Here is a 23,742-nt window from a genome sequence, read left to right on the forward strand (position 1 = left end):
AATGCCCATTAACATGGTAGAGTTCTTAAGATAACTGTATAACTTTGTTTACCCAGAATTTCCCAACTTTTTGATAAGAAACTGTTTTAATTTTAATAACCATTCCATAGTATTTATTTTCTGGATAACACACTTGGGAAAATACTGGAGGTAAACTTTGTTTTAATCACGTTCCACGTATTTAATTCTTACAAAAATTCTGAGAGGTATGAAATAGATGTTCTAATTTTCATTCAAAGGTACCAAACTGAGGGGTTAAATGTCTCTTCTCAAGTTCGCAGGGATTGTAAGTAGTCTTATTTGACTAGTTCATCTCAGATACATTCTAGGAAGTCTAGATCAGTATGAGTTTTCTCACCAAAAAAACTCTTATTTATTTTATACATACATATATATATATATATATATGTATTTTTTCAGTGTCCTAAGAATGTTGTTGAGCTTCTTTCTGTTTATAGATGCTCAAAATAAAGCAACAATTTTAAGATGATACGTTCACCAAGCCATCTCATCTTTTTCCTGATCAGAATTTAAGGAAGTTAAGATGAGATCACACGGCTTAGAGTGATTTCCAGAAGCTCTAATTCCATGTCTGCTGTTTTATACAATGATCTCATTTTCTAGGAGAAAATGAGTGTGGAATCTTTAAACCTGAATAGGCTTTTACTGAGAGATGTTTTAATGGAAGCCAAATCACTATGCATCGAATTGCAAGAGTTTTGCTTTCTCCCTACATTTCCCTTGGGGAGATGTGCATTGTCAGACCTAAAGACAGCGCATCTGGTGAAGGCGGCAAGTGCCCTGGTCTCTCATTCTGGGAATGGTAATGAATACCTTTGGCTTTTGTCCTTTTTGCTCTATTGAAAACAACTTATTGTTAGCTCAGGTTATTGACTGTACATTTGTCTCTTTTTCATCTGCTTTCTTGATAGTGGGTTTAAAAAAGAATCAGCTGCTACTGCTGCCATTGTCAAGATTTTTGGGCAGGTAGTGATTACATGTATTTGACTAAGAATCTAGACTCATCCAATGCAGTACATATGGGCTTTTCTTGACTCACTTACTAGGAAGGGAGCCTTTTTCTTGACTCATTTACTAGGAAGGGAGCCTTTTACAGTTGTTTTTATATTTGAAAATTGAGTGCTTAATATTCCCCAGTTAAGCAAGATGAGGAGAACAAGCTTGTATACAAATGTAATAAAAGGTTGAGATGGCTAAAACCTTAAAAAATTAGGCCCAGCTTCTTATATTTTTGTTTTATTTAAAGCTTCTTAAGAAATGTTGATAGAGAAGACTTTCAGAATACATTTGTTGTTATACATTTCTTATACAGTATTTTAGCAATGAAAGAACAGTGCTTCTTGTTGTCATTTCTGTGCTTCTGCACATACTGTTCCTTCAGCCTAGAATGTTTCTCTTCTTGTACTTTACATCACTTAATACTCACTGATGTGCTGTCTTCTCCAATTTGCAATTTTTTATATACATAATATATATTATATATCTACATATAATTATATATTATATAAATTTTATATATAATATATGATATATATAATATATATTATATATATATATATAATCAAATTATGTACCACCCTGTACTACTTGTCTATCAACATCCACTAGGCTGTAAAAGGTCCAGAGATCTTTTCTTATTTTCCTTTACTTCCCCAATCCCAGTTTTAAGGCCTGGTGCACAGTAGGTGGCAAAGAAAAAAGTCCTCTCAATAAGGGATACCCTTCCAGTCCCAGACAAAGATCAAGATGTATCATAAACAATATTCTGAATGTGGAAATTCATGAACTCCCTGAAATCTTCGTAAGATTTTGCATGTACATGCAATTTTATGTGGAGATGCTCTGCTGCTTCCATCAAATTCTTAAATGACCCAGAGTAGGTAAATTTCTGGTAAACGCAAATTGGGAGTTAGCTGAGTTTTTAGCTTACAACTTACCACTTCTAATGATATCACCCAAAAACCTTCTGTATTTATTTAGTTTTGTTTTTCTTTACCTCCAGAAATATTCTACCACTTAGCATTACTGGAAGCACTGATTGAAAACCCTGTTTCATGTATGATATCAGAAGTTGGAAACTCTATCAGTGATTCCTTGGCTTTCTTATGACTCAAAGAATTTCACATAAAGTAAGAGAAAATCTTGCTTAGTAACAGTCTGCACTACATATAATAATAGAACACAATTAGTATGTGAAAGTAGTAAGATATATTTCATTCATAAAAAGCACCATGCTTCTGGCTAGATAAATGATTTGAAGTCCCAGAAAGAAATTGTAATTTTTAGTTCTGGGATACCCTTATGCTACTTACACTTTTTAAAATTTAATACATTCACGTGTTTAAATGTATTGAGATTTTTAAGCTTGTGAATGAAATTAGCAACGTGCTGTGGCTGTCAACGTGATGCATTGCAATTCCCCCTGAGTGGTACGGTTTAAATATTAATTCAGCTCTTGCACCTGTTTGCCGGCATTCAGCTGTTGAATTTCCATCACATTTAATAAGTCTTGGTGACGCAACTCATGTCCTTTTGCCTAGGCTCCTTTAATATAGTGTTAAATTCTCACCCATCTGAAATTCAAGTAATATTACAAATTTCAAACTGTTAATTAAAATTTGTGAACTTAAATGGTTCCGGATAAAACTGGCTTTACTCAGTGAGGTTCTTTGGAAACTTCTTCAGAGTCTCATCTAATCCCCAACTCCTACCAGGTTAAGTCTGATGACAACATGATCTCACTATGGGTGGTTGAGATTTACAAATCCTCATACAATAGGGAAAAAAATAAAGTCATAAGTTTGAACAGAAAGGTAATGAGGAACATTAACCAAGTCTGGGCAATGTACAAAAGAAAAAGGTTTAATTGGACTTACAGTTCCACGTGGCTGAGGAAGCTTCACAATCATGGTGGAAGGCAAGAAGGAGTAAGTCATGTCTTACATGGATTGCAGGAGGCAAAATGAGAGCTTGTGCAGGGCAACTCTCATTTTATAAAACCATCAGATCTCACGAGACCCATTCACTATCAGGAGAACAAACGGGAAAGACCCACCCCCATAATTCAGTCATCTCCCACCAGGTCCCTCCCACAACACATGGGAATCATGTGAGTTATTAAATGAGATTTCGGTGGGGACACAGAGCCAAACCATATCATTCCACCCTGGCCCCTGCCAAATATCATATCTTCACAATGCAAAATCAATCATGCTTTCCCAACAGTACCCCAAACTCTTAACCTATTTCAGCAGTAACTCAAAAGTCCACAGTCCAATGTCTCATCTGAGACAAGGCAAGTAAGTCCCTTCTGTTTATGAGACTGTAAAATCAAAAGTAAGTTAGTTACTTCCTAGATACAATGGGAGTATAGGCAATGGGTGAATACAGCAATTCCAAATGGAATAAATTGGCCAAAACAAATGGGCTACAGGCCCCATGAAAATCCGAAATCCAGTAGGGCAGTCAAATGTTAAAGCTCCAAAATGATCTCCTTTGACTCCACGTCTCACATCCAGGTCACGCTGATGCAAGAGGTGGGTTCCCATGGTCTTTGGCAGCTCCACTCCTATGGCTTTGCAGGGTATAGCCCTACTCCTGGCTGCTTTCACAGGCTAGTGTTGAGCATCTGTGGCTTTTCCAGGTGCATGATGCAAGCTGTCAGGTGGATCTACCATTCTGGGGTTGGAGGATGGTGGCCCTCTTCTCACAGCTCAATTAGGTGGTGCCTCAGTGGGAACTCTGCGTGGGGGCCCCACATTTCTCTGCCGCACTGGTCTAGCAGAGATTCTCCATGAGGGCCCCAGACCTGCAGCAAACATCTGCCTAGGCATTCAGGTGTTTCCATACATCTTCTGAAATCTAGGCAGAGGTCCCCAAACCCAAATTCTTGACTTCTGTGCACCCACAGGCTCAACACCACATAGAAGCTGCCAAAGCTTGGGGCTTCCACCTTCTGAAGCAACAGCCTGAGCTATAACTTGGCCCCTTTCAGCCATGGCTGGAGTGGCTGGAATGCAGGGTACCAAGTCCCCAGGCTGCACAGAGCAAGGGGACCTTGGGCCTGGCCCATGAATCCATCTTTTCCTCCTAGGCTTCTGGGCCAGCAATGGAAGGGGCTGCTGTGAAGACCTCTGACATGCCCTGGAGTCATTTTCTCCATTGTCTTGGGGATTGACTTCTCATTACTTATACAAATTTCTGCAGTCAGCTTGGATTTCTCCTCAGAAAATGGGATTTTATTTTCTATCACATTGTCAGGCTGCAAATTTTCCAAACTTTAATGTTCTGCTTCTAAAACTGAATGCCTTTAACAGCATCCAAGTCACCTCTTGAATGCTTTGCTGCTTAGAAATTTCTTCCCCCAGGTACCCTAAATCATCTCTCAAGCTTGAAGTTCCACAAATCTCTAGGACAGGGGCAAAATGCTGCCAGTCTCTTTGCTAAAGCATGACAGAGTCACCTTTGCTCCAGTTCCCAACAAGTTCCTCATTTCCAACTGAGACCACATCGGCCTGGACTTTATTGTCCATATCGCAATCAGCATTTTGGGCAAAGCTATTCAACAAGGCTCTAGGAAGTTCCAAACTTTCCCACATATTCCTGTCTTCTTCTGAGCTCTCCAAACTGTTCCAACCTCTGCCTATTACCCAGTTCCAAAGTTGCTTCCACATTTTTGGGTATCTTTTCAGCAATGCCCCATTCCCAGTACCAATTTATTGTATTAGTCCATTTTCATGCTGCTGATAAAGACACACCTGAGACTGAGTCAATTACAGAAGAAAGAGGTTTAACTGGACTTACACTTCCATGTGGCTGCGGAAGCCTCACAACCATAGTAGAAGACAATGAGGAGCAAGTCACATTTTACATGGATTGCAGCAGGCAAAATGAGAGCTGCAGGGCAACTCCTGTTTTTTAAAACCATCAGATCTTGTGAGACCCATTCACTATCACAACAGCAGCATGGAAAAGACCTGCCCCCATAGTTCAATCATCTCCCACTGAGTTCCCTCCCACAATACACGGGAATTATGGGAGCTACAAGATGAGATCTGAGTGGGGACACAGAGCCAAGCCATATCACCTACCTGTGTCTTAATTTGTTCAGCATAGATGGGATACCTCAAATTGAATCATGATTCCTATTACCTATTTAGGTGGTCACAATTATATTTAATTACTGGATATTTACGGAGTGATTGAGGTGTATTTGCCAGATGCAGAAGTCTAACCAGGAGATTCTAGCATATTTGAGACTCATTACAAAATATTTTATTTGCACCTTTTATGAATATTCTACAGGGCATGCATTATTGCTCCCAGAGTTGGGCCATTTGCACTTCCCAGAGTTGGAAGATGGTAACACATAGGTGATTAACAGTGCTGCCTTTTTCTTGAGGTTAGCACATAATCATAATCAATCCTTGCACTCAAAGATAAAGTTGTCTGCCTTTCTGTAGCATACTTACCTGCAATAGAACACTTCTCAATTGTATTACAAATGTTCTTCAAAAAGTATTTATCTCTCCTACTGACATATAAGCTTCCAGAAGGTAGAGGTCATAGGTTTTCATCATTTTTCTCATAACAGGCTTGTTGAAAGACAAATAGACTATCTGACTGAATTAAAGATTACATATAAAATTCTCCAACATCCAATAGCATATGGATTTTAATTAAATCATAAATTATAAATATATTTTTTCACTCACATCCAAATTCAATACTGAACTTCCTCCTCCAATTTTTATTTTCCTACCTGCTCTATACCACTAAATTGTTCTAGAAATAATGCCCAGTAAAGGCTTTTGGTTTCTAGAGGACATGTATACATTTTGAAAACCATGTTTCAAGGGCTAAAGGCATATATGTGCTATTAATTGCACTTTGGGAATTTAGCTTAGAAAATATCCTACTTCCCAAAAAAATGCCTTAAATATGCCCAAATTATTTATTATATGGCTTTTAATAATAGCTCCCACTTGGGGGCCAACTATCTAATGATAAGTAAATGAATAAATTATGGTATCTCTACTGATATCTGGTATATTAGCATAAAATTTAATAATATAATAAAATAGTATGTAAAGAAATCTAAAATTATATACATCCAATCATTCACAAAAAATGTGAGAATAAATAAAGAGATAAAAGTAAAATGCAAAAGCATATTTACGTTTTGGTGGTAGAATGGTATTACAGGTTTTTAAGTTTTTTTTTTTTAATTCCCTAACAATTTTCTATGACATATAAACAAAGATACTTTTATAATAGAAAAATAAAACTCCTGTACTTTATAATCTTGAATTTTAATTACTAAATCATACATTCATTACTCATTAATTATTAATAACGAATTCATATTTATGAATTCATGATCTTTATGATTATGAATTCATGATCTCAATGATCATGAGTATTAATTATTTTTGCATGTGTTTGTGATATAGATTTTATGAACAACTAGACAAGGTAAATTCTTTATATTGTTTTTCTTTTGTCAAGTACCTATCACATGCCCAGAACTAGCATAGGTAGTTTTAAAAGGTAATCTCTAAGCATTACAATAATCTTGTAAATCAGAAACCATTATCTTAAATTAGAGAGGCTTAGAATAGTTATGTCATTTGTTCAAGTTCACAAAGCTAGTAAATGGTTGAGATGGAATCTGAACCTAGGTTTTTGTATGACTCCAAAACTAACTTATTTTACTATTACTCAGTGATATAATAGAAAACAGGGACATGGACTTTGACTAATAATACGAGAGTGAAGGGGCTTTAAAAAAAGAAAAAACAAAGACAAATCCTATGGTTGGAATGTGTTCCCCAAAGTTCATGTGTTGAAACTTAATGCCCAATGCAACAGTATTGAGAGATGAAACCTTTAAGAGATGATCAGGTCATGAGACTCTGTCCTCATGAATGCCACTATCTCAGGAGTGGGTTAGTTTTTGAGGAAGTGAACTCCTGATAAGAGGATAAGTTTGGTCCCCTTTCCTCTCCTGCATGCATGCTCTTTTGACCTTCTGCCTTTCTGCCATGAGCTGACATAGCTAGAAGGCACTCACTGGATGCTGCTCTTTGATTTTGGACTTCCCAGCCTCCAGAACCATGAGCCAAATACATTTCTGTCAATTATAAATTATCCAGTGTCAGGTATACTGCTATAGCAGCACAAAATTGACTAAGACAACAAGAGAAAAGAACAAAGCAATAAAACAATACAGCATATTGGCTTGGTAGTTTGAAGGAAAAGTCCATTTTTCATCAAAGGAGTATACCGATGAAGTCAACAACTTTTAGGTCCTACCTGGTAGATTATCATTCACAGCTTTAACTTCTGAGATAGACATGTGAAGCCCACAGGGCTCTAGACTAATGTTTTCCAGGAGACTATGCATAACTGTCAACATTTTTTCTTCTTTTTAGGAAACAAATGTAGTAGCTTTCAATATCATTGTTATATATATGCTGTCTATAAAACATTTAATGAATAATAATAATTGGGCAACAGAAATCTCCATTCAACAATCATAACTTAAATTATAATTAATAATAAACCACATTATCTTGCCAAATTCCAAGCTTACAGCTTATTGTGTGAGGTTTAACATGTTAACTGGGTAATGAGCTGCTGGTGTACCTCAAATGAGTTGGCAGCCCATCCTGAGTTCTTTAATGTGATGAAGAAAAGGGTGGGGAGGATAAAGTAGCAGCTGGGAATAACAACTTCAACAACAAAAAAGGAATGCTTTCCTCTGTCTTAGTTTTCTTACATTGCTTCTTAAGATTTAGGTTCTCAGTCCCTTGACTGCCACTGATACCTCTGCTTGCTGACATCTTAACCATCCCTTCAAAGAGCAATGTAGCTGCTAGTGGTATAGGAAGTCTTTACTGACGAATCCATTAATGAAATTTGTATAGCACTATCCAATTCACTCAATTACCCACTAACTCACTCATTCTTATGTGTTCATTTGACAAAGGTTAAAAATAAAAAGATATCTGTAGACATCTAAAATATGTTATCGGATTTAGTTATCCAAGAATCATCTGAGGTAGCTATTACTATCTATATTTTGCACATAAAGAAACAGATTCAGAGAAGATAAATTTACAAAGCTAGTAAATTACAGAGTCAGCTCAAATCTATGTGACTCAACAATTCTTGCTTTTTCTAGGGCAGTCTATTGATTCCTTTAACACGTGTTCTAAGAGATGTAAACTATTCAAGTAAATTACATATGATTGCTCTATCCTTGAAGAGCTCACACAGTTTATAAGGTAGACAAAGTGTAATGAAGCAAAGGCTAGTTAGGCATATGAACACATAAAGAAAAAGTAAGCAACTTCAGAAGGATGGCAAGAAGGAAAAGTTTAGGGCAGGATCTAAAGTAATAATATATGAACTGAATCTTGAAAGTGAGTATGAATTTCTCATTTACCCTGTACTTTTTGTTCATGACATTTCCACAATTGATAATTATACATTTATTTGAATGATGATTTGAATGTTTATTGCCTGTTTCTCTCACTGAGAAAGAGAAAGGATTAAATAACTTTCCAAAGTCACATAACCATTAAGTAGCAAAACAAAGATTTAATTGCTGCTCTTTCTGATTGTATAAAGCCTGCCATGCCACATTGCCAAGAGAAAGATAAAAGATGAACAAACTGCTGTGCTAGTTTAAATCAAAGACCATGCCCAACTTGGGAAATAATGGATGGAATCTCTCTCTCTCTCTCTCTCTCTTTTTCACACACACACACACACACACACACACACACACACACACACACCACTACCATCACCACCACTAGCAGCAGCAGCAGCAGTAGCAGCAGCAGCATTTAAGCAAGGTCTTAAAGATGAAAATGTTTTCAATGGTGGAGACAGGAAGATATTTTTTTCCAGGTGGAAGATATATCACAATCAAAGATACATGAAATACAATGTAAGACATGTTTAGGGGAAAAGGACAGAACAGTTAAGCCAGAATACAGGAGAATAATAACAGAAAATATGAAACAAGAATAGCTCAGACTAGAAAACAAGCCTTCAAACATCAAGCTCAGGAGTCTGGGATCAAATGCATCTGTAACTGGAGTCATTGGAAGTTTTGAGCAAGTAAATGATATGATTAGTAAAGCTGTGATATCTTAGGGAATTGGTTGGTTATTAAGGAAAGGAATAAAGCCCACTCAAATTAAGTTAAGATTCTAAAAAATTGTTAAAAGGAGGTATAGGAATCACAAAAAGCCAACTGCAGGAAATATTACTAGGCCTTTAGGGAACTGAGAAGCAATCAGACAAGCACTCTTTCCATGCCTGCGTTTGGTTATATATTCATGGGTGCATGCGTGCGTGTGCGTGTGTGTGTGTGTGTGTGTGTGTGTGTGTGTGTGTATCTGAACATTTCCTCCATTTTCTAGACATTTATTCTTTCCTCAAACTAATTTCCTTCATTCTGCTCTTGTCCCAGTTTTCCTAACTCTGACTTTCACCTTGCTTTGGACTGACAATGAGGCAATTCTGTCCCCAAATCTGTATTTCCAGTATCATCAACTTACAGTTTCTAAGTTTCCTGGCTCACATATTGAGAGAAGTATCTAATTTACATGACTCTCCAATTAGTTGCTTCTGGAGTAAACTGGTATAAACATAGGTGCCTAGGTTTCTTTATCAGGTAGCAGGAGTTGATGGGAGGTGGTCTATGAAATTCAATGGGAAGAAGTATGGGTTTGGTAGAAACTCTGAAATATGTGTAATGCAGATGGATCTGAGAGGAAAAAGTGGATGTGAGTAGGCCTCTAAGAAGTCTATTGTAATAGTCTAAATAACAGATAAACAATGGTAATGGTGGATATGGACAAGAGAAGACTGAATTAAGAGTCACCATCAGGACAGAACTTAAGTGATCAAATGAAAAATTGTGTGTGGGCGGGGGGGGCACAGAAAAAAAATTACTCAGGGATATCTCTGGTTTCCATCCCAGAGACTAGGAAAATGCTGTTGTAACATCATAAAACACAGGAGATCGAATGGTCTAATAATACACTTACCCCTTACAAGAAAGAAAATTAAATGAGAACCAGAGAGAAAAAGTTATTTGTCTTGAGTAATAGTTAATTATTGGCAAAAGAGGAATCAGACTTAGGGAAACCAGACTTGGCTAGAGGATGGTGATAAAAAATCTGGACCACAGGTTGTGGGTTGTGCTTCAAGATCCCCAAAGCAATGGAAAAGAATACTACTCAATGGGAATAATTTAAAATGCAAAGTGAAAGGTACCCATGTTAGTAAAGCAAAGATGAAAGGTAATAGGATTAGGCACTAAATAATAAGAGATGAAGTAGAAGTTGGTCAGGACTAGAGTTAGTCACAGTTGGGCAGGTATAGAACAAGAGAAAAAACAAGTTAGCTGGGAACCAAGAACAGTTTTTAAAGAGGAGGTTTGTCAGTCAACAATGGTGGGGTGAATCAAAAGTGAGATTTGTGATGAGTCAAAAGAGAGATTTGTGTGATCAGCCAGGCAGGTGGCAGCAACCAAATGGAAGCCAGATATTACTATAAGGACACCAAAGCCAGGAAGAGATTATTTTGGTGGAGAAGATAATGAAAATTTCAACATTATATATTTTGAGATTGAAGTATTGACATGGAATTTCGGCAGACATACAGAGCAGGCCACTACAAATGAAGGAGTACAGCTTGGAAATATAAGTCTGAACCAGAGTCATTTATCTATTATCTATCGATCTACCTATGATTAATCTATCTATCTAATCTTTCTTTCTGGTGAACCTGCTAAGGGAGACATTCTATCTATCTATCTATCTATCTATCTATCTATCTATCTATCTATCTAATCTCTCTATCGATGAACCTGGCTAAGGGAGACATTCTATCTATCTATCTATCTATCTATCTATCTATCTATCTATCCATCCATCCATCTATCTAATCTTTCTTTCTATCTGATGAACCTGCTAAGGGAGATACTTCAGTGATGAAGAAGTTTCAATGCAGCCTCATATGTGGTAAACAGTGGGGAAAGAGAGTGGTTTTTTGCCCCTGGAGATTTGAGGAAACTAAATGTTATCATGCTTTGGTGATATACCATAACAACTGTCATTTAAAAAGCTCTGTCAACAAAAGATTGCTAAAAAAGACATAAATTATAGGGTGCATCTGGCTCATATAAGAAAGCTGAATTATTTTAAAGGAGAATAAGAACTTTATGATCAGTTATAGCTAATTTCAAGAACTATCTCTTCTTTGAAGCACTACATAAACAATTACAACCCTGGGGAGGAGTCCATTCTATGAGTGGAACTGTATCAATTAAACAAATTAACAAATGGGTCAAACAGTAGATTAGATACATCTTAAGAGTGAACCAGTAAAGTATCTTACCTAGATTATAACACAGAGATAGAAAGACATGGGAAATACAAGAAACTAAGTGTGGCAAAAGAGAAGAGAGAACGAGAGGAAAAAATATGGCTAGAAATAAAGTCCGACATTTTCAGGAATATAGAAATATTAAAGAAGCTCATTCTGTTCCATGAAGGACAAATAAAAACAAAGTCACAACCAAGCACATCACAATTAAATATGAATGACAGGAAAATCTTAAAGGTAACCAGAGAAACAGAAATAATAACTATAAAATAGAGACAAGCAGACTTTTCATTAGCCATAATAGATGTCAAAAGATAATGAAATGATATCTGCAAAGTACTAAGTGAAAATAATCATAAACCTATCAATTCTATACCCAACTAAGCATCATTCAAAAGTTAGAGAAAATAAAAATACAGTTAGACAAATGTAGCAACATACTCTCATAATTTGTCTGTATCTTTATCTTCATTGAAAATATCTTAAAATATCTATTTGAGTATGAGGAAAATTAATTCCAGAAATTAATGGGATTCATGAAAATATTATAAGCTAAGAAATCAGTAAACATATATATGTAGCCAAATAAATACTATGACGTCTGCTATGTAACTAGGAAAGATCATTTTTTGTTCTTAGAAAGTAAAACCTTTGTCTTCATCTTCATCAGTGCCCAGCACAAAGTAGACTTAGAATAAATACATGATGGTTAAATGGATACATAATGTGTGCATGAAATAGGTGTTTCTAGGTCAAATTCACTATTTTGCTACTGAGAAAACTGAAATTACAGAAGACTGATCCCGTATTTTATGACATATTTAGCTTGATTTGCCCTTTAAGAGAACAGGAAAGATACTACAAGTGCAAAGACAATTATTACATTTTCTCTTCCTTTTGTAGGTATGAGTCTACCTAATAGTAAGTGCCTATATATGCTGTGGAAACTAGTTGATTAAAAGGCCTTCTTTACTAGTTGTCCCTAGTTGAGCTCATTGTATAAACATCAAAACTATGAACAAAAAGGCCATTCATTTATTCATTAAAGAAATATTGATTGAGCATCTATTTTAAGACAAATAACATATCAAGTTTGATGATGCACCAATGAAGAAGACACATCTAATCCTTCCCCTCATATAGTATTGTAGTCCAATAGATAAGAAAGTCATTAAATAAATAATTATGTATTAGGAGAGGTAGGAAGTCAGCAAATATTTCTTGTTGTTTACTGTGTTCTATATGCTATCGCACACAAAAAATGTAAAGAGAGGTGATCTGTTCTACAATTTATAATACAGCAGAAGTGACTCTAAGTGATTAGAAATATTTGAGGCAATATACAGTCATCTGAAGATTACAGTGATAAAATAAATTAAAATGTTTGGGAAATTATGAAACTGCTAATATTTTTGACAAAAGTGAAGAGTTACAAGAAAGATAAAAAATATTAAAAGTTAATAAATTCCTATTTTAAAAATTCTAAGAAACACATTTCCTAGATATTCCATAATTTTTCAAATTCAAGATACAATATATAAAAGATACAAAGCAAAAGACATAATATATAATAATTTGGAAGTACTATTCTTAATTTTTAGTAACAAAGTTTAAACACCAAAACTATTCTTTCTTCCATTATTCCCCTCCCAGCCCCAAAAATATAATCTTTGATCTTTGTCAATCCATTAAAATTAGGAATTCTCTCTCTTTGACATTCTTTTAAAATAACTTGAACATTTTAAACTTTAAAAATGAAAGCATATGCTTGTCTTCAAAGAACATTCTGAAACATACAAATATAATAGCTGATGCGTGACACTACTACTTTAAGGAGTGGAGCTGCATACTGTTGATTCTCTCAATATTTTTGAGTGAGAAGAACATGTTATTGTATCTACCACCTAGACAAGATCTCAATCCATGTAAATATCAAAAACAAGATAGTACAAATAACATATAAACCTGCCTGATCTAAATTCTCAAATGGAGAGCTCAGATAAATATCTGCCACCAACTTGTTAAGCCTTCTGAATAACTAGTTATGGGAACAAATAATCTTTCTTCATTTTTAGCAAATAAAAAGGAGAAAAAGGTGGCCTGGCTAGTCATATATATCTTCACAAAATTAATATCAATGTGAAAACTGCTGATGTGTCAAACATACAATGCCAGCAGGTCCCTCTAATTTTCACTTGCAGAAGTACTAAAAGTATAAAATAACAAGAAATGGAGCAATGAGGTAACAGGATGCATTTTCTTTTCTCTTTTTCCCTAGAAGCAGTCTGAAATTCATCCAGAATCAGGAAGATCTAGAGTACGTGGTTAATGTCCCAAAAATTTGATCCAGCTCAAGGTGACATTTAGAAAAAGGGATTCTAAGATAATGAGGAATTTCAGGAATTTGGAATTATATTAGGTCCTAGAATCAGACTCTGAATTGCCTGCCTTCTACTCTCCTCAGCCCCCTGAAATCCCACCTATTTCTTCATTTATTTGTTCATTCATCTTCTCATGTCTGCAATTCATGAGTTTCTATTAGTTACCAGGAACTCTTCCAAAAATAGGCATCACTTCTGCCCCTAAAAGGCCTAACTCAAAGTTCTCCTTGTCTATAACTTCTACTTGACTCCTCTCCTCATTAAGTCCTCTCACTATATTAAAATAAATTTCTCTTTTTTCTGGGTTCCCATACCTTTTTGTTCATGGCTCCATTATTTATGGTATTTATCACAAGATGCAAAGTGCTGAAAGTATGTGATATCCTTGAAGACTGAGCTGTCAGCATTCTCTAGCAACACTGCCATACCTTAATCATAAGAAAGGGATCTAGAACAGAGTTATAATCAAAAGCAGAGAGTGTAAAATGAGATTACTAGCTTCTAATCCCAGCTCTAGTTGAGAAGAGGAAAGTAACCTAAGCTTTTTATACTTCAGTTACCTCATCTGTAACATGGGGATAAAACCAGTACCGGCCTCATGGGTTACTATGAAGATTAAGTGAGTTAATACAGGAAAATGATTTCACATAGTACCTAGTATTTGCTCAGTAAATGGTAGCTAGCATTATTATTTATCATTATTATTATCATTAAATTAGGGTTGGGCTACAGTCAGTTGCGATTAGAACATTCCCTGCTCCCCATTTGGTGCTACAAACTAAGAACAGCTAGACTTTTTTAGGAAAAGTTATTCAGGTTTTCTTTCTATTTTTTTCCACATTCCATTCCCTTCTGAGTTCATGTACAGAATGTCTTTTGAAAGGATTACTTATTAAAATAAGAAATAAAACATGAGTTTACTTAAGAAATGCCATTTGCTAATTTAGTTGGCATGTCACTATATACACAATGTGTAATAGACTGAATTTGAGAAATTTGAAATGACAGAAGAATAAGTGTAATTTTCATAGCAGCGGCAATGACAACTATGATACATCGGCGATGGCGAGCCATCCAAATTCAACTGTAGGTTTGACCATACCATTTTCCATCAGAGTGATAACTGAACACTCTAACACTTTTCCTTCCACTTCTTAATCAAAGCAAAGTTAGTGTAAAGAGTACTTTTTGAGAAAAATGAAGGAAGCAACATGTAGGTTATTAAACAATAAAAGGATGTCAAAAATTATCTTGATCAGGAATAAGTTTATGTTCCAACTAAAATGATAATGACTATTTCTTAATAAATTTTATTATTTTATTTTCTTATTTTTGAGACAGAGTTTTACTCTGTCACCCAGGCTGGAGAGCTGTGGCACAATCTCAGCTCACTATAATCTCCAGCTCCCGGGTTCAAGTGATTCTCCTGCCTCAGCCTCCTGAGTAGCTGGGACTGCAGGCATGTGCCACCACACCTGGCTAATTTTTGTATTTTTAGTAAAGTCAGGGTTTCACCATGTTGAACAGGCCGGTTTTGAACTCCTGGACTCAAGATCAGTTTGCTTTGGCCTCCCAAAGTGCTTGGGGTATAGAGTGAGCCACTGCACCTGGCATAAATTTTATCTTATCATTATCTTTTATTTTGAAGGTTCTCTCTGGATTAACAAAATGATGCTGAAAACAGATGATGGTTTCAGATACAGGTTGAGGCATGAGCCATCAATGCCACTGTGGAAAGATATACCTTACATGTCCCAGTGCAGAAAAAGATAATTATTCTTCTCCTTCCTACAAGTCACATAACTCCTAAGGGAAAAGCATCTTGGAATGAAGTGATCAATCTATCACAAATCACACTATTTGGTCATGGACAGGAAAATAGAATTGGAAATGGAAGTCCACACTCAGAGTTCCAACTACCGCATTCCTTTACTGTCTGCATTACCTTAGTTCTGAATACAGAGGAGCAAAAAAAAAATGCTTACAAGAACATTTGCATTTTAAATTTCACAGATAACATTCCTATATGCCACCTCATTTATTAGTCATAGCAAGATTTGTTATTCCTATTTTCCAGATGAGGAAATTGAGGGTCAGAGAAGATAAGTGAACTTACTCAAGTTCACAGAACAAATAAGTGGTACAACCAGAAACAAAACTTGAGAATTTTTGATTCCATATCCTGGAGAGTATCACCTATTCCTCAAGCTGTTTTAATTTATACTGAAGACTTTGATGCTCAGGTTGTCTCCCTCTTCAACGTGAAGGAAAAAGTACAGTTTATCCTCAATAACACCTAAGAACTTATATATTTGTTCCCTTGAATTTTCATTTTTACTTTGGCTGCGAATGTACGCATCTTTTTATTGATTTATTTTTCAGCAAGCATTCACTGAGCTCTGGCTATGTACCCAATTCATGAGTCAGAATAAAGGTTATACAGAAGTTTCGGGAAAGGAATCAATCTATACATTAATCAATATAAGTCACAAATATCTAAAAAGTGTCTCCCCCTCTTTTCTCTCATTCAAATAATTATAAGACTTCTGTCACTTTTTGATTGTTTAGAGATCAATTATCTATTTTATCAATTATTTCATTTTTATTTAATGTAAATCTCAATGATCTGAAAAGTGATTGGTATACTTCTTTGATTTTTAACATAAGCTCTGAGACTACAAGTGAATTTCAACATTGGTTTAAGCAAAACATAAATGGTATGGTTATGTTTATTAAAGAAAAATAATGATTATTATCACAACTATTATTTGTCTCCATTTTAAGATGAGAAAGATGAGGTCTAGAATTATACAAGTTTACACAAACAGCAAGTTGAAGAACCAGGACTGGAACGAAGATGTTTTCATTAAACTAGTTAGCATTTAACTGGCAATTTCCTTGATGTAACCAGAGAATGAAAAGAGCACTAGAATATGAAAAAGCTCAAATATAAAATATGGGCAACTGGCCTCTTGAGGAAAATACCCATATTTCTTTATTCAAAGGGATGTCTAGAATCCATCTCATTTTTAACACTATGCAAAACATCAATACGTCAAATACATCAATTCTGCAAAATCCAGACCATGGCCATTTTTTCTAAATTAAGTGCATAAATTTTCTTTCTCCTGAAGAGATCAAGAATTTTTATATGTGTCATTCATCATATGAATGATTTTTAATTAATAAAAATTTCTATCAAAGCATTATTATTCTTCACAGCATTCCTAAAGAATAAGATAGGAATTGCTATCATTTCAACTTACAAAGATGAATAAAGTACTAGAGGGCAATGGAGTTTTCCTAACTTACCTGCATATGTTAGTGTTAATGTTGTGGGGGACATAGTAGTCATTTTCATGCTGCTGAAAAAGACATACCCAAGACTGAGCAATTTACAAAAGAAAGAGGTTTAATTGGACTTACAGTTCCAAATGGCTGAGGAGGCCTCACAATCACTGTAGAAGGCAAGGAGGAGCAAGTCACCCTTATGTGGATGGCAGCAGGCAAAGAGAGCTTGTGTTAGGGACTCAGGTCTCCTGAGAGCCATTCATTATCATGAGAACAGCACAGGAAATACCTGTCTCCATGATTCAGTCATCTCCCAGTGGGTCCCTCCCACAACATATGGAAATTATGGGAACTACAAGATGAGGTTTGGATGAAGACACAGAGCCAAACCATGTAAGAGGACATTTGCTTTTTATGACCTACAAGACTGAACATCAATTTTTAAAATTAATGTTGAAGTTATTTTACTGAATCCAAACATTCTAAAAGCAAGGCTTTTCTGACTGAATGTGCATTTTGTTAACTGTATAAATTAACATTGAAAAAGTATTGCCAGGAACAATTGCTTACACCTGTAATCCCAGCTACTCAGGAAGTTGAGCCAGGGGGTTGGGGATCACTTGAAGCCAAGAGTTCCAGACAAGCACAGGCAACATAGGGAGACCCTATTTCTAAAAATAAAAATTAAAAAAATTAGCCTGCTGTGATGTTGGCCACCTGTAGTCCCAGCTACTCCGGAGGGCAGCTTGAGCCTCACAGCTCACTGTAGCCTTCAACTATGATTGCTCACTGCACTCCATCCTGGGCGACAGAAGGTGACACTGTCACTTGAAAAAAAGGTTTTTAATAAAAAAATCTTAAAAAATGTATTTACTAAATACCTTTCAAGTATTAAACATTAGGCTAAATCTTAGGACACACTGATTAATACAAAAGTCACAGCAGCGCTTATAATCTTGGTGCTTATAGTCTGGAACAGTATTGTCCAATAAAGATGTAATGTAATTCATGTTATTTAAAATTTTCTATAGCCACATTTAAAAAGCAAAATATTAATTTTAATACCATATTTGACCCAATATGTCTAAAATATTACCATTTCAACATGTAATGAAGATAAAATTATTTTTGTAATTTTTTTTTTCAAACTAAGTCTTCAAAATCTGGTGCATATTTTAGATTCATGAAACCTCTTAATATGGAGTAACTACATTTCAAGTGCTTTATAACCACATGTGGCTGTTGGCATTGGTGTTGCACAATATAAATCTAAGGGAATATTTAAATAGTAAGCAAGCAATAAAATATAGCATAATAAGTGCCAGACAAGGGAATGCAGTGCAATGGTAGCACATAGGAGACCATCTCAACCAATCTGAGTAGGGTTGGAAAAAACTTTGTGAGGAAGTGGCATTTCAACTGAGCTCTAAAGGATGAGCTGAAATTAGCCAGAGAAAAGGGTAGGGGTAGGGCAGGGAGATGAGAGAACAGGAAGGTCAATATTCCAGGCAAAAGGACATCCAAGGCCTGCAGGTGAATGACTATGGTGTGCTGGGAAGACTACAAGAAGTTCAATATGGCTGGAACAAAGACTATTATGTGGAAAGGGGAAGATGAAAAGACAGGTAGGAGCCAGTTCATGGAGGAAGTTGCAAACCATGTAAAGGAGTTATGCTTTTATTCTAGGAAATCTATCCTTTCTAAAGTCTCTAGGCCTGTATTATATGTATGCAACTGGCAACTTCAGGCTGAAATGTGCTCGTCTTCACTGGAATACAATGGGGAGTAAGAGAGATGAAGATGAAGAGGCTAAAGCTAGATGACCATTTATTAGAGGTGATGAAGAATCTAGTTCTGGATTAGATGAGTCCCTTAGGCCATTTTCAACTCTTAGATTTTACAACTCCAACTCTTTAGCTAGAACATTAGAATAAACATTATGCTTAATAAAATGTGGATTTGTTATTTATGAATCATTTTTGGAGGGAACACTGCATCTAACACTGCATTTGTGTTAAGTATTTATATTAAGATTCGTGGCTGGTAGTTCTGAATAGTATATGTATGAACATGTGTGGTAGTAAGAACAGTGAAATCCTACAGGTTGTTTTTGGAATTCTCTTGTAAAGTTGCTTATAAATTACTGCTTTGATAATTTGCAAAGTAATTCACAATGCTTGTAAGTGCTCTGTTCCAACTTGGAGCCTTGAACCTGTCTTTTGGAACTCCCATGATATGGAAGAGTACTGGAACTGTAGTTATTTATACCAGCAAAAGGCACCAAACTTTAGATTTTACAATTTACAACTTAATCATGTGACTGACAGGATCCCACTGAGGGTGTGATTCCAAGTGTGTTGTTCTTCCTTGTCCTACTGAATTATTAGTTTTTGGAAAGCAAAGAAAGTGATTTATATTTCCATCGATATGGATTTTAATATGTGTCAGGAACTGTGCTGCATATTTCCTAGAGTGCTTGATAGTTTTGAACATATTTAGTATGAATTTATCAGAATCAGAAAACACATTTAAATATAGTCATTGCATATTATAGCTTGCCAAAATACATATTTGTTAAACAAAGATACTGCTTAGGAATTGTACTGGGTTTATAGAGTCCCCCACAATTCATGTCTACCCAGCACAATTCATTTCTACCCAGAACCTATAAATGTGATCTGACCTAGAAATAAGGTCTTTGCAGATGATTTCAAGTTAAGATGAGGATATACTGGATCAAGTGTGGGCCCTAAATCCAACATGACTGGTGTCCTTATAAGAAGAGGGAAATCTGGGCACAAAGACAGATGCCCAGGGAGAACGCCAAGTGACTATGGAGGCAGAAACAGTGACAAGCCAAGGAACACCAAGGATTGCTGGCAACCGCCAGATGCTAGGAATAGTAAGGAAGGATTCTCCCCTAGCTCCCTTCTAACATCTTGATTTCAGACTTCACATCTCCAAAACTGTAAAAGAATAAATTTCTGTTGCTTTAAGGCATGAAGTTTGTAGTACTTAGTAACAGCATCCCTAGGAAACCCATACAGGAACCTGTGCCCTTCCAATTACATCTCATATTTTCTTTATGTAGTACCTCTTGATTTATTGGACTTGACAGATTTAACCCTTTTCGCTGTTAAACAAATTGTGTGAGGGTTGGATTCTATTCTTTGGATTCTCTGGTACTTCTATACAGTTCTAGTCCCATCAAAAGAGCTGTGCACTTACAGCCCAGAATGTTCACTGTTGTCATTACATAATTTAATTACATATTACATAAACTGAGGAAATATGAATGCAAAAGGAAAGACAGCTGCAGTGTCCAAGAAAACTAAGTTGGAAACTTTGGAAACTCTTGTTAAAGGTGAATCACTTAAAAAAATTCAATCAAATTAGGTATGAGTGAGGCAATTGTAAAAGACTAAAATGAAATCATGAAAATCTAGAAAAACTTCTCATTCAGATGGATTTGCAAATGCCTTTCAAGTCTTACTTCATTTTACTAAAACTATAACCAGAACGTACAGGACATATGCCATGGGTGTGGTTTGTTAAGAATGAATTTTGTGGAACTGCAATTAAAACCCAAGCATACAAATATATGTAGATTTGTATAGGTTCTATAAATCTCTGCTTTTATCAAATTTTCTATTGACCATACTATCACAACTCTTCATTACAATAAATAGGAAAGAGAATTTTCACTGTCAGTACAGGTTATTACATGATGTTTTCATTCAGTTCCCTGACTGTATAATCTATTAGTCTATAAACTTTGTAAACACAGAGGTTATATCTGATTAGCTCCTACTTTAACTTTAGTGTTTAGGATACTGCCTAGTATAAATCAGCCTCTCTCAAAATATTTTTTTGAATAAATGAGCACAAAATGAAAACACATTTTTGTTTTTCCCTTTTCCAAAAAAACATATTATCATTAACAAAGTTGTATTATTACAGACTGATATTTATGATATAAAAATGGACTAGTTCCAGATAACTCAGTGTTTTAATGGCACTTACTAAAATGAGGTTTTATTTACCATATATGAGTATTTTCATTTTTACTGTATCATTTCTCATAGCTCTAATATGCTTTTCATATCATAATCTTTCTGAAAGTACTTACATTGTTCCTATTGTGCACCTTCACATAATTTCTACTTAATGCCAAAGTGTTATTTCTGCAAGTTTACAAGGTAGGATGCACAGACAGAAAAGGTAGCTTGAAGGCAGATTCCCAGTTATGCCTCAAATTCATGAGCTTCCAAATTCTAGATTACTATTGCAAACTACTCCCTGAGCCTCAGTTTCCTTATTAATCAGAAGAGGTTTTCTGACTAGATAATTTCTAGGATGCTCTCCAGCCCCAACCCCTCATTTTTAGCATGAATTTTAGATTTGCTTATAAATAAAAAGTATCACTTCTCACTGCTTTTCTTTCCAGTACAGGAGACAGAAAATAATACGTAGGTAAAGAATTACAGAAAGGATACGGTGGAGACATAATAGTGAGCACGGAGTGGTTAAAGGAACACCAGACAGAAGATGAATTTAATATCAGCATGCTGGTATAAACTCTTTCAGGGGGGAAGAAATGAAATATTTTATGTTCATATAACCACAAGAATTCTCCTCTTAAACTTGCATAAAGAAATCTCAATAGTAAGTTCGAAGGGCCCTGAGATATGTGGCTTAAAAAATTAAAGGCTAGACAGCTCTTTATATTTCATTATGATAACTAGGTAGAATATAGTCTTATTTAATTATATCATAAAACAATTGCTACATGATCTGTAAATACTAAAGATCTAAATGAATTTATAATTAAGTTTTACTTTTTAAGCTATGGATAATATTAAGAAAGAGACAGCCAATATCAGGTTCTATTTATAAGTTACACAAATATTCCTTTTTAAAAAACTTCTTAAAATTTACTTAAGTAATTTAATAGGAATCACTGGAAACAAATCTTAATACATTTGGTAAATAAAAATGATACAGGGTTTCAGACAGTCCAACAAGACGAAGAATTTATCATTGGAATTCTGTTAAATAACTGCAGGAGTTATATTTTTGCCTTGGAAAACTTTCATCACGGAACACAGCTGTGAAACAACTTTGGCTTCAAACAGAAAGGCTATAATAAAGCGCCTCCTAGCTAGAGTTAGGTTCAAGAGGTTTATGGTGGTGAATAGCGAAATAGCAGAAAAGATGAAATGTTTCAATAAGCCCCTCAGGCTGATTTAGTTAGCATTCACAAAGTGGAATAACCTATACATCACATACCCTTTGTTAGTTGGTTGTTTGGAATAGATATATGAGTCACTGGATTTTATTTTAGCATTTGGGCAATGCAATTCTCCTTTTGCCCACAATATTAAAATGCAGAAATGTGAAACTAAGAGAAGTAATGTCAGATCTTATACAGGGTGCTTATCAACCATTGTGATGGATCAAGAAATCCTTTCACTCATCATTTCATGTTTCACCTTGGTAGGCACAAATGATAAATTATCTTGTGTAAAATAAAAATCTACTATTATACAAATTAGTAAACTACAGTATACTTTTTTAAAAATTGTATTTGGGGGAGAGGTTTTGAAGGGGAGAAGCTTGCACAAGCAAAAGAAAGCTGACATTAAAGAAAGACAGGCAAGATTCTATCCTGCATGATTTCAAGTACAAATGAACCCCTCTGGGAGCTTGGGGGATTAATGCACACACACATGTGCATGAGTGCACACACACAAACACATGCACACACGTAAATATAATTTTTTCTCTTAGACACTGTCGAGAACTAATGAGGCTACCTGCAACGATGCTGGCAAGCTGCTGGGTTCTGGTGATGGGGTAGATGCTGCGTGCCTGAACAATTGCTGAAGCGATTTTCTTGGCATGCTTCTCCTCCCCATATGTTCTTAGGATAGATGCAAGTGCCGGTTGATCTAAAGCATTCACAACATCAGCAGCAGTGGGCATGTCAGGGTACCTACGCACAAGAAGAGCCAATTAGCTCACTGACGTCAGTTTTCATTGACAAGAGGTGAAACTTCAGAGTACTGAGACATAAAGTCAGACATATACACATAGTCTAGGAGAACTGAGGTTTTAAAGTCAGAGACTGAAACATTAAACAAATGAAATAGACTTTCTTTTTCAAATACCCATCATTATGGCAAATGGTGATGGTTTGTAACATTCATCAAGGTCAAGGCAGCAGGAAGTTAAAATATTATAATAACCTTAAACTTATAATTCACAAAGAAATGTTTATTGTTCCTGTGTATTTTTCTCGAACTAAAACACTGAAAAATGGTTAAATTTAAGTTGTTCAAAATTTAAATTACTGCTTGAATGTTTTTTTCAGTATAGAAGACAGAAGGTTTGCAGATGATATTTAAACAAGGCTAAATCTCAATAACTTGACTAAATCTGAGGCTGTAAAATATCTGATTACCTGTGAAGACACAAATTAAACTTAGAAAATCTATTTTAAAAAAAGATACTGCTGGTCAGTTTCCCTCAAAAAAACTCATACAACCTTAATGGCAATAATGCATATTATTCAAATGTTTAACAATATTTGGTCATTCATCCATAACACAGGTCACAATATGACAAAACCAGGTAATCA

The 23,742-nt window shown here is 35.4% G+C and overlaps 1 protein-coding gene across 2 annotated transcripts in view; it reads right to left on the reverse strand.

Moving 5' to 3' along the window:
* METTL15 (methyltransferase like 15) overlaps positions 1-23,742 on the reverse strand; it is a 223,070-nt gene that overhangs the window by 14,320 nt on the left and 185,008 nt on the right. The window contains exon 6 of one of the 2 annotated variants that reach the window (XM_025357718.1): positions 22,919-23,053. In XM_025357718.1, coding sequence (XP_025213503.1) covers positions 22,919-23,053 — 135 coding nt within the window. Of the gene's footprint in view, positions 1-22,918; positions 23,098-23,742 lie in introns of both variants that reach the window. The other variant, XM_025357717.1, reaches the window with a different exon arrangement.

The sequence above is a fragment of the Theropithecus gelada genome, chromosome 14 (genome assembly GCF_003255815.1).
Source record: "Theropithecus gelada isolate Dixy chromosome 14, Tgel_1.0, whole genome shotgun sequence".
Taxonomy (NCBI): domain Eukaryota; kingdom Metazoa; phylum Chordata; class Mammalia; order Primates; family Cercopithecidae; genus Theropithecus; species Theropithecus gelada.